The sequence below is a fragment of the Cyphellophora attinorum genome, assembly GCF_001299255.1.
Source record: "Cyphellophora attinorum strain CBS 131958 chromosome Unknown Contig27, whole genome shotgun sequence".
In the NCBI taxonomy this organism is placed as follows: Eukaryota; Fungi; Ascomycota; class Eurotiomycetes; order Chaetothyriales; family Cyphellophoraceae; genus Cyphellophora; species Cyphellophora attinorum.
The window spans coordinates 121,913-136,008 of NW_017253255.1; the positions used below are offsets into that span (position 1 = coordinate 121,913).

A 14,096-nucleotide genomic window follows, 5' to 3' on the forward strand; every position below is an offset into this window, starting at 1 on the left:
GAGGTTCGCGACACGGCTCACACTGACGCAGACGTGTCGGTCGAGGAGGATCAAGGTGCCCCTTGAACGTCATGCTCTTTTGACCTTGGCCTACCTCACCACAACGACACCCATGTCGTAGGAAGCATGAGGTAATCACGGAGTTCTACACTACCACAGCCCCGGGTCCGAAGTCCTCGATTGCTCGACTGCGCGTCGTTCAACCACGGATCGTCCCCATCACAGATACGTCTCAGGTCTGTCGAGTTCTGATTTGTTGACTGAAGCTCCAGTTCCAACTTTCCGCGGGCTCCTCTTCATTACTCAACCCTTGCGCCGTGCTGACGAATAGATCCTGAAACTCACCAGTCTTTTGACTCAGCAACAGCGACACAGATCTCCAATCTCGTCGTCCACGTCGGATTTGAGTCATGCGAAAGTATTAACCGGCGGATCGACCCATCTTCGAGCACGTTTCTCAATCACGGCCAGCGCTCAGGCTACTCATCTGGACTACTTTTTGTTGATCACTCATCGAAAGCCTAAGTCGATGCGGGCGGTGCGAATCTCGCTCGATTGCTTCCGATTTCCTGCGCGTCTCCGTCGTTATTCACACCCATGCGGTCTATGGTGTTCCAGCCATCCTGAACAATGGACTGACCTCCACGCCGTTCAATGCAGGAAATACCTATCAATGGAATGATGTTGGGACGGCGACTGTCCTGGGCTCTTACCTGGATCCAATAACCAAGTTGTGGTCAAATCCGCCGTTGATCCCCCACCCGGTGTGAGAGAAGATGCATGGAAGCACGTGCAAGACATTCGATAAGACTTCGAGAACGCTGAGTCAATGAGATACAAGCTTTGTGCAATCCTGTTGCGGCTGCGCCATTGTCCATCACTTCATCCTCCGACGAGCCTCCGAACGAATGAGCAGGCATCGAAGCCGTATTTCACCGATTCTCACTGAGGTTCCATGCTTCGGCTATATTTAAAAAACTTGAGATGCAGTGCAGATGAATGCGTTGAATTCCACGATCCATACATACCGTCAGACAGGTCGATATACTGTCTCAATACAGCCTCCGCGTCTCGCGCCACCACGATCATCGACCGTGCCCAAACGAACTCAGAAGCACAGGTTCCTCTCCGGAAGGGACATTGAGCAGCACATCTGCCGTGTCTGTATCTGAGAATCCCCGCTCAATCGGGGAATTCCCATTTGATGCTAAGAGCCTCCGGAGCTCCTGATCATCAGTCCCGAAGTCCTGAATCTATCGCTGTCGGGCATCCTCAAGCTCATCGGCAAGACGGTGGCTGAGCCATGTCTAACCAGCACGATTGACCCTGCCGAATCAAACCGCATGACCTGGGCTGCCCTCACGCCTTGCACGTAGCAGGCGTCACACTCCAAATCGCAGCATAACAACAAGGCCGCAGCTGAGCAAGGGATCGAAGGTGTTCCAAGCCTCGTAAACCTCACCACTTCCAGACAACGGTGGGCACGTCCGTTACTGGTCTCATGCCAGTCTCCACCAACCTGAATCGCTACCATGAAGTACCTCTTCTGAGGTCGAAGGGTCACTCGCAGACCTTGCCGATTCCTGACACTTCCAATGAGAAGACGTCATTTCAGCAAGCACCATACTGGTTAAGTATAAGTCCCGGCGTCGCAAAAGTGCTTTCTCTGGGGGGAAATCGTCGCATATCACACGCAAGTTGCTTGCACATGGGAGATCAGATCAGCATGCCTCTGGAGAATATCGTCAAACTCAGCACCCAATAGGATCAGTCCTCTATCTTCCGCGCAAACGGTGACTTCCGTACCTATGCAATATCAAATACTGCCCCGTCGAGTTGAGCGACCTCGAGTTCAAGGTAAGTGACATGTCGCTCACTCCACGGTCCCAAGCAGTAACTAGGTAAGACCAGGATTGAACTGCTATGTCTAATGACGTTTGCTTTTCAATGGTGTGCAGCACATCCTTGGGCCCGTCTGTTTTCGTTCACCTCCGCAACTTGGCACTCGACTTCGGCCGATGTGTTCCGAGGACTGTCAGCAACAAGTGGTTTTCAGCTCGTAGCTCGTCGCTAAGAGTCATCCTCACGAGGTCTGAATACACGTTACTACGGAACGCCGCCAGCGTGGTCGGCAATTCCGACCAAGAGCAGGTGCCCTGCTCGAAGCTTCCCGGTCGAAGAATAGACGGTACACTGTACTTCTGCCGCCCCAACTTACCTAAGTTCCGATCTGGACCAGTCATCCAACTGATCGAGAATATGCCGCTCGAGGAGCGTTCCGTCGAATGGCAGCTTCCGCCCCCACTTCCCAATTCGATACTTACCACAACCGGTGGTACAAAACCTGGTTTCAGCCACCCAACGGTAGCATTTTACCTTCTGAACACAATTAATCACGTCACAGCGTCGCATACGGCGCCTGGAAGGAGGCCGAAACATGTCAGACGCTGCGATTCAGCATTCTCTGTAGCGAGCAGTCGATGAGAGCGCATGCTATCAACGTCAAGGTAGGTCAGGCGTTTCGCCGCGCTGGACGGTGGCTTTCGAGAACGATTCACCATGCTCGCAACAACTTGCACGCAATCTCGGACAAGCACTGACGAATCGTACTCCACCATGGTGGACCTCGCTGTAGATAATCCACTCCGAAGCAATACGACATACCACAGTTCATCAAATCATACTGTTTGTGGTCGACTCAGGGGCTGTCTCGTGATTCTGCAATGTGTCATATGTGGACGCTCGGCCACCTACGCACGTCCACCTGAGGCTGGCAGCCGCGGTGTACTTCGGATGCATCACACGGCATCAGGACCAAACTGTATCACCGAACCATCAGGGTGGATCTCGGCCACTGCAGCTGCCATCATAGCATCACAGTCCTCGCAACAGCAAGTTCAGAACACCAAATGTCAAAGGCGGATACCTATCCACCAGATCGGTACATGTCATGCAGCACTGTCTCCGTTGTTCCGCGAGCGTTCTCGGCCGGTCGATGCGATTGTGTCTGCTGGTATGTGGCACGCTATCGGGCCCGTCGATGCCAAACGACAGGCCATTCAATCCCGGCGGATATCGAATCCAGTCCCTCCGTTTATGGCTGGAGGCTGGGGAGATTTCTGCTCGCGCATCCCAGTTGATCGCCTTCCTATGTGTCAAGCTGCGCACATGCTATGAACGACACTTCCACTATGAGGAGCCTGCATGCTGTGTACGAGGTTTTCGATCCGACTGGACTAGCTCTGGCCTTGCATCTGCTCAGTACGCATCAGAGCTACTCTCTGGCTGGGCAATTTCTCCCCATCTTCGATGAGTCCAGAGACCCTCTAGAGGCACATGGACAGGGATATGTACCTCTGAACCCTGGTCTATGCTTGCCGCGTCGCTTTCCGGCACGTGGCGGCATATACGAGGACACCGGCCCTCACGCACAATGCGAGCATGGTTCAGCAAACCGAAAAATTGGTCGAGGTTTGCCCTCATGCACTGCATCGAATTGACTAATATCTCGCCAGCGCCGCCTGGTGTTCGGTCCTCTTCAAGATCTGCACCTCCCGGACCAGCCAAGCATGGCTCTGGCGAGAACGATGTTTGGAGCTAGCAGAATAGTTTCACAGATCGGACCCTGTCCCGACATTTCCTGCTGACTCATTAAGTTTGAAGAACCTTTAACGCCGGAAGGACAGCCTCCCTGGCTGCTGAAAGGTAGGCATCAATGCTGTACAATAAGCGACGCTGAGTGAGTATGTGTTGGCTCAGTCAGTAAGTCACAAACCGGAAAACGTAGTTTCATGGCATTGGAACATATGCACGTTCTTCGATACCCTGACAAGGCTTGCTTTATCGTGATACGGGAATGCTTCGGTCATCTCAAGTGCAAATGCCGCAGGGGTTCATTTGTCCAAGGGAAGATCGTGGCTTGCTCTGATCCTTAGGACATGACGAAGCTTTGCTATGTTGGAACTATATTCATTGGAATAAAAACGTTGAATGTGTCCTGTAGAGCAAGGTGATCTTCTACATTTCCCAGGATGCTGCTGCGTGCGTTCGAGTGTCGCCGTCCTTCTCCATGGCCTGCCTCGTCCAAGTCATGCGGCGTGTAGACATGTACTCGGCTAGTCAAAGACCTCCGTCATCCGGTCTCATTTGAGCCACACCTGAGCCGGTTGACAAGGCAGATAATCGTAGAAGGCGCTGGGCAAGGCACCTGCCGCTCGTGGTGTTGTCAGCAAAAGATGAGGAGAAAGAGCGATCGATGGCTGCTCCTGCTGTCGCTGCTTGCTTGCCTGAAGCATTGAAAAGGCAGTCGCGAGTAAGAGGGACACCTTTGTCATCCGGTCTCATGCTAAGCACTGGTCAGACCGGCTGACGAGTAAAATTTGACCCTTGTCATCCGGCGACAGATACGTCCTCTCGGCATCAGGCCATCCGGTCTCGTATAACGCCGTATGTCGACCGCCTTCTCTCCTCTCACCTAGGACACCGATCTGCCCACACATCCAGCTACAACCGTCACCCACCCCGAGAGTCCCATGGCTCACGTCGACCAGCTGGGCAAGTGCCCCGGCACCGCCGTTCCCCGATGTTGGACTCACACTGACTAACCTCAGCTCGTTCGGTTCTCGGAATCCCTTGAACGGATGAACCATCTATTTCACCCCGGCCGCCGACGCACAACTCGCTCTACCGTTGGCTGCCGCTTGGGTGTTTGTTCAAGCTTTGCCGAAGCTTTTGCGCGTGTGGCGTGTGGGAGCGTGGATTTGCCGGAGGGGAGTAGAACTTTTGCTCGCTTGGAGGGGGATGCCTGTTCGTGGGTCGTGAAGATGGAGTCGCGTGTTGGTCACGGCCTCGAAGGCTTGCTGGGGCATGCGGTGTGTAGAACTTGGAGGAAGATGGGAGATGTTTTGCCCGGTGAGGTCAAGATGACAGGAGGTGCTGGACGGTATGAGACGGTATTTCGGGTGGTGAAATGTCATTTCAGACATGTCATGTGTGCCATTTGGGCCCGGCACGATGTCGTTACGCGCCTCCCACATGGCAGGGATGTTGCTGTCATATGCATAGTCGCAGCCATGTGCAGGGTTTTGGGGGTCCTCAGAGCGATTCAGTGCAGAGGTGACGGGAGACGACAGAATCAGTAAATTTGTCTGAATGGGGACATCGAAGCTGCTGTGAACTATCACCAGAAGTCCGGCTGGATAGAAATTCAGGCTGTGATGGATGCAATCGGGCATCTGCCAGAGCCGCTGTCATCGCGGTCGTCATCGTACCTCATCAACTCAACCCCGTTCCCCTCCTTGATCCCACCGGACTCTTAGCAACCAACGTGCTGTACGCGCTCTTCTCCCGACTCAGGATCCACATGAACAGCATCTGGATGATGAATGCGTAGATGAACAAGAAGTACGTTCTTCGCTGCTTCTGAGCGCGCGCCATCGTATAGCCTGCGCCGGCGCGCATGCTGTGCTCGTTGGAACTGTCGGGAAGGAGGACATATTTTAGAGAGCGCATCTGGAGGGGCCAAAGCTGTCAGTGGGTGGTTGGAGGCACGCAAAGAGCGAGACATCGGTAGGTTGGGGCTTAATAGTCTACGGCTGGCATGGACTTACCAAGAAGAAAGCATTAGCGCCGTAAGTATACAGGAAGAAGATCCAGCCAAACATATTGTTCGTGCCCTGGCCTCCGGTAATGATCTCCGCGAGCACGAGCGTGACGATTACCCCAACGAATTTGTAGCCGCTGTATGCCACCAGGTCGAGCAGTTGGGAGTCGTTGTTGATTGAGAGAAGGTACATAGCCATCTTCAAGACGACGATCTCAAAAAGCACGACGCCGAGGGCGGTCGAGGTTGTCTCGCCGAAGAGGGCCGGGTTGAAGGACCCCCTTATGCCGGCTAATACTGTTGAGAGGAGAATGTATGTGATGAATGCCATTATCGGGATGTACATATCGGGCGAGTTGATGTCGTCCCGTGGGGGCGAATAGCTTTGGGGCGTTGCACTGTTCATCTGATTGCCGGCTGGGTCCCCGCCTCGTGCAGTTGTTCTTGTCCAGGGTCTGTGCATGAATGGGAACAGCACGAGGAGGAGTTTCCGCACGACGTAGCTGTTGGACACGTTGAAGTAGTGCTTCAATGCAGGCACGGAGATGTATCTGTTGAGGCTCTGATCGATGTACTTCTGGCCGGCGGCGACGGCATGCTGACCCATCTGCATGCCCATCTGGGCGGTAGGGTCGTTTATGAAGCCGGTGAACTGGTTTGTGTTGAAGCCGCCCATCATGTTCCCGTTCGGTGGGCTGTTCATGTTGCCCGCAGGCGGCGACTGCGAGCCGTACGGGTTTCCATAGGCGTTCATCTGTGGCTGGGATTGAAGAGGGACGGGTGGAGGCGGTGATCGTAGATGAGGGACTTGTGAGATGTGTTGTGGTCGAGGATGGAATAATTCTGGTGATTGCGCTGGCGGCGCGAATGGTTGTCGTTGCATCGTGGAGGGTTTTGGTGACGGGAGGGCAGGTGAGGTTCGAGGTCGATGGCCAACAAATCAGTATACGTGTTCACAGATCTAGGCAGAGCAGTTCTCGAGGCCACCGTCCTGTCAGTGGACGTTGTTCGTTCCTGGCGGTGCTCCCAAAAAAGGTTCCTGCCGCCTGTAGATGCCAAGTCGGCCGATCCCATCTACCCCATAAATTTTAACTCTATGGTCGCATAGTACCTTGGAACTTCTGACGTCTTTGCGACATGACTATCATGGTCTCCTGACGGTGACCGTCGATGCTTGCTTCATATAGCTTTCCTTAAAGTGCTGTAGTCGACAATCCAGGTCGCTGCCATGTTTCGAGGAGACTTGAATGTGGCATGCTTGAGGACGTCACGGCCAATGTGGCACGTGAAGGTACCTAGGTACTTCTGAAACTGGCTTACAAGAAGCACTCTACAGAACCTGGTTGTCATGGCGAACGTATACGCATACTCGGGCAGCTGCTGCGGTCAATTCAGTAAGTGGCACCGTGAACCATCGGTGAAATGCAGAAAAGTGGTCTTGGAGTCGGACGAGCAATACACGTGCAATTGGATACAGTCACTTGAAGGTATTGGATTTATGTCCAGGCAGCTCGGAACCACTGGCAGAGAAAGGCTCTCTTTCTCAAATCGCCATGCCTCTCTTCTACCACTATTCTCGCTACCATTACCTTTCTTGAGGCTACCGCTGTCACCATAGTCGATAAGACTAGCACGCATACCACACCAATGGCGGACCACTCTGATCTCTCGGCGGACAATCCTGGTGAATCGCGACCCATGGCTACTGATGGCATGCGACGTGGAGGTGGATCTAACACCGATAGAGGCGCGGTGTCTGACGTGACCAGATTCATGCTCAACCTCAAGCTCGAAAGTCCCGGCAGTTCAAATACCACTATTCACCCCCAAGATCCTACACCGGCTCACCTAGTCCGCGGTATCGCAACTTGGATACATGTGTTGACCCTTTGCCAACCCCAGAAGAGTTTGAGGCTCGGATTCCTGTTGAAGGTCTTCAGGAGTGGAGAGGGTATACACAGAAGTATCTCAAGGACACCAATGGACGCATCTACACGCGAAGAAAGCTGGCCAGCTCAGGTGGTCTCCTGCCGGGCACAGCGGCGGCACTGCCGATTACCCAGAAATATCAGCTCATGAAGGCACAAAATGTATCCGAGACCGATCCCGAGTTCCTCACGGCTCGCATCTTCCTTGCCGACATCCAACAGCGTCAGCAATGTCAACAGGCGATCAATGCGCAGAAAATGGCCATGCAACAGCAGGCCCACAAATTTCGCTTCCTCGAACTTCCCACCGAGATTCGACTCAAGATCTACACAAAACTCTTCAAGGGCAATACCATCTACCTGAGACCCATCTACCTGAGACTCTCCCATGAGTCCTCGTTCCAGTACCGCGACGACAATATCACCAGGATCCTAAGCGTCTGCCGACAACTGCGAGCGGAAGCAATGCCTGTGTTTCACAAGACAGTGTGGTTCGAAGGCGAGGTAAAGGCCTTCTCCGCGGTGAAGAGACTCAGTGGGGAGCACTGTGGGTTCCTCAATGCAAACAAGTTCGAACAGGTGAAGATCAAGAGCAGCCCTCACCTCCTAGGGCGGGACGCGATTTTGATCCTAGCAGACTGGGTTGTCCGGTCACCTACGTTGCGAGAAGTCCATTGTTCCATGAAAAACAGTTTGCGGTCTGATGAGTTTGAGTCCAGCGTCCGTCCAAACAAGCTCTATGAATCAGAGGCACTTCGTCGGTCAGAGCTGCGGAACCTCATGTCGGACGCTAGCTTCGTTGGTGCTGACACTAGTCATCACTTTCTATGGATGAGGGAAGATAAGATCCGCATGATCGAGCAGCTCTCTGCGAAGATGAAAGGTTCGATGAGTACTGAAGCAATACTCATCATCGAACAGACGCCGCTCGCCAAATATGATTACGGCAACGGTGACGGGGTAAGTAACGCCATTCTTATCCGTTCGTGGAGCTAACTTCCTCCAGGATTTCCGCATTTATGTTCGCGGGAAGAGGTTGGAGTACAAGCTGAGAGGCGAGTGGTTCTATATTCCTCAGCAGCGCTGGTCACAGTCGTGAGTGCGGCAAAATGGTCTGTATCTGGTCTGCGAGTCATGTATTCTCTGGCTAGGGAGGGCGCAGTACGAAATTCGTGACATGTCTGCTCGAGAGGCTTCGCTGCTTACAATTGAGCCGGCTACCTTCGTAGCAGCAAAGCTATCGAAGACTTAGGAGCCTAAGCTGGGACATGTATGTGTATGATAAATTCACACCAGTATTTCGTCGATGATTTCGTCTTTTCCATGTTCTCACGGCTTGGCTGCCATTGGGCCGGCATTCTTTCTCCGACAATGAATGTGGTACGACGTCAAAGGTTCCTTTTGTTACTGCACAGCGTGATATCTCCCAAAAAGGCTGATCATACGCAATGGTGTACGCAGGCTGCGTCATCGCGCAGTGCTCGCGTTCAGATGAAGTCATAGTAATTGTACCTCGTGCTCATAATGCTGAAAGACAGGAACCATCTTTACTCACAAGACAATTCCAGCAAGCCAAGGTATATCAAGCATTCATCCAGCGCAACAATCAATCCACTACTCACCGCACAACATGACATCGCACGAGGGATCTCACTCAGAGCTGTTCGGCTTGAAGGGCCAGGATGAGTCAGGCATAGCGTCAAAGGTCGGAAAAACTCAAGACCCGCCAAAGGAGGGACAAGGAGTTCTGGGAGGTGCTGGACATCCAACTGGAGCAGAATCTGGAGGGTCAGGCGCGAGTGCTCCAGGTCAAAACGCTCCCAAGGAAGAGTCCACCGTTGGAGGCATGGCGGAAGGCTCAAGCGATAGTGCTGTGCCTGGTAGTGGTGGCTCGGCGTTGAAGCCCTCGCAAGGAACGGGCACTGTTGGGAAGGATGCCTGATTCTGGAGGGAGGAAAGTGATTGGAAATGGCCGTGTATGCAACGCGGCAACCAGGCATCGAAGGCGGATATCTTGTGGAAGCATTTAGGGACGCCAAAGGCTCGTCATAGCTCTCTGCACAGTCTCATCGAGAGCTTGGGCAACTCATCCAGCTGCAAATTCTCATGCGAGTGATCTTTCTCGATGCCAACTGAACCACTTGACGTTCGCCATCATGTCCACGTAGCCTCAGGTCCTACGGAGAGTAGGTAAATCGTAGCAAAGCAAGAGCGGAGATGAGGAGCGAACAGAGGAAATACTGGGAGGTGTGGCTGGTGACCAAGAATTCAGGGCGCCAACGGCAAGCCATCTCCGCTAGTTCTAATTAGACGCCACTGCACTACCACGCTGTTGCTGTACAAGAGGATCTCGACTAATCAACAGCATCGCAATAAGATCTACACGCGCATCAAGCTTGTTTTCACCTATTCCCAGCAACGTCGCATGCCGTTGGAAGCATTCAGAGGCAGCTCATGCTTACAACAGCGCGTCTCGTCCACCGTCATCATCAACAAGTTACCTCCGCAACTATAGTGCTCCATCGCTTGTAGCCAGGGCTGCGACAGGGAGCACGATCTCACATACTCTGTACAACATATCCTCACAGATTTGCCCAACACGGCGTTGTCAAACCAACCCAGTGTCCCAACTCAAGACGACCGCATCTATCCCGCACCACCTCTCTCCGACGCATCATCATCGAGTCCGCCCTCACCGCGTCCACCGCCTTTCTCCTCGCTTTACTTCCCCACCGACGCCGAATTCGATCGCTTCAAGCTAGCTGTCACCGAAGCGCCGCCTGGATCGCTCCTTTCCACCGCGCCGGCACCCTCCTTTGAGGAGCTCTCGCCGAGGACGAGGCTGAGCAGGCCAAAGATAAGGACACAGACGGCAAGCCAGAGTCTTCGGGCAAAGGCGTTGAGGAGGGAGAACCGCCACCTCCGTATACAGAGGGCTCTAGTCCGCTCGACTCGTTCAACTACATCATGGCTTCAGCTGGAGGACCAGCTAGTATCATCACACAAGTACAACAATCGCCCGGACCGCCAATCAATGCGCTAGGAGGTAAGCACGCTCCAGAGGCTTGGGACCAGAGCATAACGATTTGACAGTGTCGGATGCTGCGAGCGATGAGAACCTCACGCTCGACCTAAGGTAGGGACTTGAAACAACTGGCTGAATACGAGGTTGACCAAAGACCAGAGGCACCCGCTTTACACTATCCAGAGACGAGCTCCTGACCCTGCCGGAATTTGTGTTGTTATCGTTATTTCCCAATGGACTCCTGCCCGACGGTCACATGAACACCTTCCACGAAGGCGATGTCTACCCAGTCGATGTATGTTTTACCAATCCCCACCCCATACTTGTTCTTGGGAACCCCAATGTCTACCTCGGAGATCTCACAATCGTTTCACAGTATGACCCTGCGTCACTACAATACATGCTCGACTTCTTCCGGGGTGTGGCCCAGTCCATTCCTTCTGCTTCGCCGTCGCCAACTGGATCACCCGAGCCCGACCCAATCTCAATTGAGCCATTGCAGGGCTCTGCTCGCGACATGCTACAAGATCGAGCTGGCATCATTGTCCTGCGAGAAGACCTCGACTTCTACGTCATCCCGCCTCGGCAAGATATCCAGCAAGCCGAGATGCTCGAGGTCAAGCGCGCTGCTGCAAAGTCGTTACTCAAGCAGGATGGCATTTTTTCTGGCCTCAAAAGAAGCGAGGAGACTGGTACAACGGAGCAACACCTAATCGAAATGCTGACCGCGGGGTGAGTAGTCCGCATCTGGCATTACGATTACCATGCTGACAACGACAGTGGCTTCGATCATGACGATCGGTGGGGACATCGTGCAGGCGAGCCAAACAAGGCAGTCATCTGCAGTCTGGCCCTTGCTCGATTGCGAACGGACATTAAAGGTGACATGGCTGCGAACAACGTTGTTGGCATGGCACAAAAGCTACTTCTCTTCTGGCGAAAACCTGCCAGGCGTTGCTGGTGGGAGGGAGTTGACTTGACTGATGTTAAGGGCGTCGAGGGCACTCTGAAGGTCTGGATCCGGAGAGTGTGGACGCTGGAGATGGTAAGATGACCCGTCGAGCCTGTGAACGAAAGCTGACCTTGTACAGAGCGTTATTGGACTGCGATAGTCCCTCGGATCCAGTCATGCTTGCAGATGTGGATGGCTTCGTTGGGGATATCCAGCATGTATATGCATGGACCTGGTCGAAGAGGTCGGGTTGAGCCGGGTGGCTTCAGCGAGCTCTTGATTGGAAGGTGTCCGCGCCCTAAGTCGGCGAACAGGCTATTTGTATCGGTGGGAAAAGCGTCTGTGAGCGTGTGCATTGGCTATTGGAGCACTCATGGGCAGTGTCTAGAACATATCTATATAGTCACCAGTGTTTAGGTAGTCAAGTCTTCGACCAAAGGTCTGAATCATCCTCCAGCTCTTGAGTACCTATCTGTCCAGGTGTTAGGTACCTTGAGATGACTTCAAAGTGAGAGTCTTGGCGTTTTGCGGAGAAGGAGCGGAACGCGCTGCTTTCCATCTCCACGCGATTTCGTAGAATTCTAAGATCCAGAAACATCAGACTCCAGATTCACCGTACGCGCGCTGTGTCACAACAATTTCACAACCCTGTAGAACCGCAGTACGATGATATAGCTATTCGCATTGATGATGGCGCCTGCGCAGCGTTCGTGAGTTCATATGCGCCCCGATTGCGACAATATGGCAATACTCTCATACAACCTGTCGCGCAAACCCAAAGCATATTACCTGGAGGCAGAACCACGAAGAGAGGCACCACAGTTATCAACTACGCCGACGACGCCTACGACGATGACGATTTCGAAGACAGTGATGGCCCTCGACGGCCAACGGGCCTCCGGTCGATACGAAGGGAGGATCTCGAGAAGAAAGAGCCACAGCATGAAAAGTATGGCAAGGAGATCTCGGCACCTGTCGACTTGCAACCCATATACCGAGATTGGATGGTGAGAAGGACCGTGAAGCCATCGACGGAGCGGGAGATGCACATCCAGGCCCAGTTGCCCACCACCCTCATTCCCATACGAATCGACCTGGACGTACAGCGTGGCAGCCCGACTCGCCATATCCGCTACCGCCCGCGCAATACCAGACGAACTACAATTTGGCGCAGCGATGTACAAGAAATCAGAGCTCGTGCCAGCATACAAGATTCGAGATGTCTTCTTGTGGAATCTACACGAGAATCTCATCACGCCGGAAGAATTCGCGACGATATTTGTGCGCGAGCTTGATCTCAGCCCTTTTGACCAGAGACGCTATGTCGACGATATTGCAAAGCAGATCCGCGGACAGTTGGAAGATTATGCCGGGATAGCGCTTCACCCACTCTTCTACACCCAACCAGCCATTCAACGAGCGCCTGTCACGAACGGCACAGCAGCGCAGCCTCAAATTACGAATGGAGACTCGCAAGTCGGTACACCATCAATTGGAACCCCAAGAATGCTTGCTGCATCTATCTCGCGACCGAACTCGGCCATTCCAGCGCCAAGTACACCTGGTCCAGAAACACCGCTACCACAGCCACTGCCAAATGGTGCCTCAGTAGAGGCTACGGCAGATCTGATGCCAATCGAGCCGCCGAAACCAGACATTGACCCATCACTCAACCCGGACGACACATACCGGTGTATAGTCACACTGTCCGTCTACCTGGCATCAAAACTTTACCAGGACAAGTTCGAATGGTCGTTATTACATCCTCCAGGCGCAGCAGAAGCTTTTGCAAGGCAGACATGTGCCGACATGGGACTTGGTGGAGAGTGGGTCCTAGCCATCACGCATGCCATCTACGAGGCTGTCCTCCGGCTCAAGAAAGAAGCCTGCGAGGGCCAGATCCTGCTCGCAGGCGAGATCGACAACCAGGCAGTCCGTCCGGAAGAAAACGCCGGTTGGCGCTACGATGTAGACGACTTCGGTGCGGAATGGGAGCCGAAATTTGAGGAGCTCACTAAAGAAGAAATCGAGAAGAAGGAAGGTGATCGAGAACGACAGCTACGAAGACTGCGGAGAGACGCCGCGAAACTTACCTCAAACGCCGGCATGCTTCCGTCAGCCCGTGAGCAAGAGGCGCAGATACGTGGCAGCTACTTTGATATGCCTGGCCTAGGCATGGGTGGTGACGAGACACCAATGATGGGCCGTGGCGAGCGTGCAAAGAAGAAGCGCCGGTTTAGGTCACTTAGTCCATTGGCAAAGGCTGGCACCCCAGACGCAGCGAACTCGGCTGGAGCGGCGTGGGGTGGCGAGGGCAGCAAGTTGACGGAGGACGAAAAGCGGAGCTGGCGATGTACGCACTGCCATATGCCTGCCAGTGCGGTTTGGGCAGTTCGAGATGGACCAGCAGGTCCCAGAGTAAGTTTGTACCGATGCTATGATGAAGCCAAGTGCTAACACTATGCAGACATTGTGCAACAACTGCGGATTACTGTACGAACGAGATCAAAAGCTGCCGGTCTGGTCAGAAGGACTGCATCGGCGGAAAGGTTGATCATTTGCACCGCGTTGGGAGCCTGCAAGGAGCAA

The 14,096-nt window shown here is 53.6% G+C and overlaps 4 protein-coding genes across 4 annotated transcripts; 3 read left to right on the forward strand and 1 right to left on the reverse strand.

The window, feature by feature from the left end:
* Window positions 1–5,274: 5,274 nt before the first annotated feature.
* On the reverse strand, window positions 5,275–6,485 carry AB675_6005 (Protein transport protein yif1; the record flags this gene model as incomplete). Its single annotated transcript, XM_018146264.1, has 2 exons — window positions 5,275–5,511; window positions 5,610–6,485. The coding sequence occupies 2 exons, from the start codon at window positions 6,483–6,485 to the stop codon at window positions 5,275–5,277; spliced, it is 1,113 nt and encodes a 370-aa protein (XP_017996869.1).
* A 764-nt stretch (window positions 6,486–7,249) lies between these two features.
* On the forward strand, window positions 7,250–8,629 carry AB675_6006 (uncharacterized protein; the record flags this gene model as incomplete). The annotated part of the gene is made up of 3 exons (XM_018146265.1): window positions 7,250–7,460; window positions 7,508–8,490; window positions 8,537–8,629. 3 exons carry the CDS (start codon window positions 7,250–7,252, stop codon window positions 8,627–8,629), a joined length of 1,287 nt encoding a protein of 428 aa, XP_017996917.1.
* A 531-nt stretch (window positions 8,630–9,160) lies between these two features.
* Window positions 9,161–9,472, forward strand: AB675_6007 (uncharacterized protein; the record flags this gene model as incomplete). The annotated part of the gene is made up of 1 exon (XM_018146266.1): window positions 9,161–9,472. The coding sequence occupies one exon, from the start codon at window positions 9,161–9,163 to the stop codon at window positions 9,470–9,472; it is 312 nt and encodes a 103-aa protein (XP_017996968.1).
* A 1,025-nt stretch (window positions 9,473–10,497) lies between these two features.
* Window positions 10,498–14,061, forward strand: AB675_6008 (WHI2-like protein P4H10.16c; the record flags this gene model as incomplete). The annotated part of the gene is made up of 7 exons (XM_018146267.1): window positions 10,498–10,576; window positions 10,624–10,666; window positions 10,715–11,287; window positions 11,336–11,600; window positions 12,170–12,567; window positions 12,614–13,925; window positions 13,975–14,061. 7 exons carry the CDS (start codon window positions 10,498–10,500, stop codon window positions 14,059–14,061), a joined length of 2,757 nt encoding a protein of 918 aa, XP_017996883.1.
* Between the last annotated feature and the right edge of the window lie 35 nt (window positions 14,062–14,096).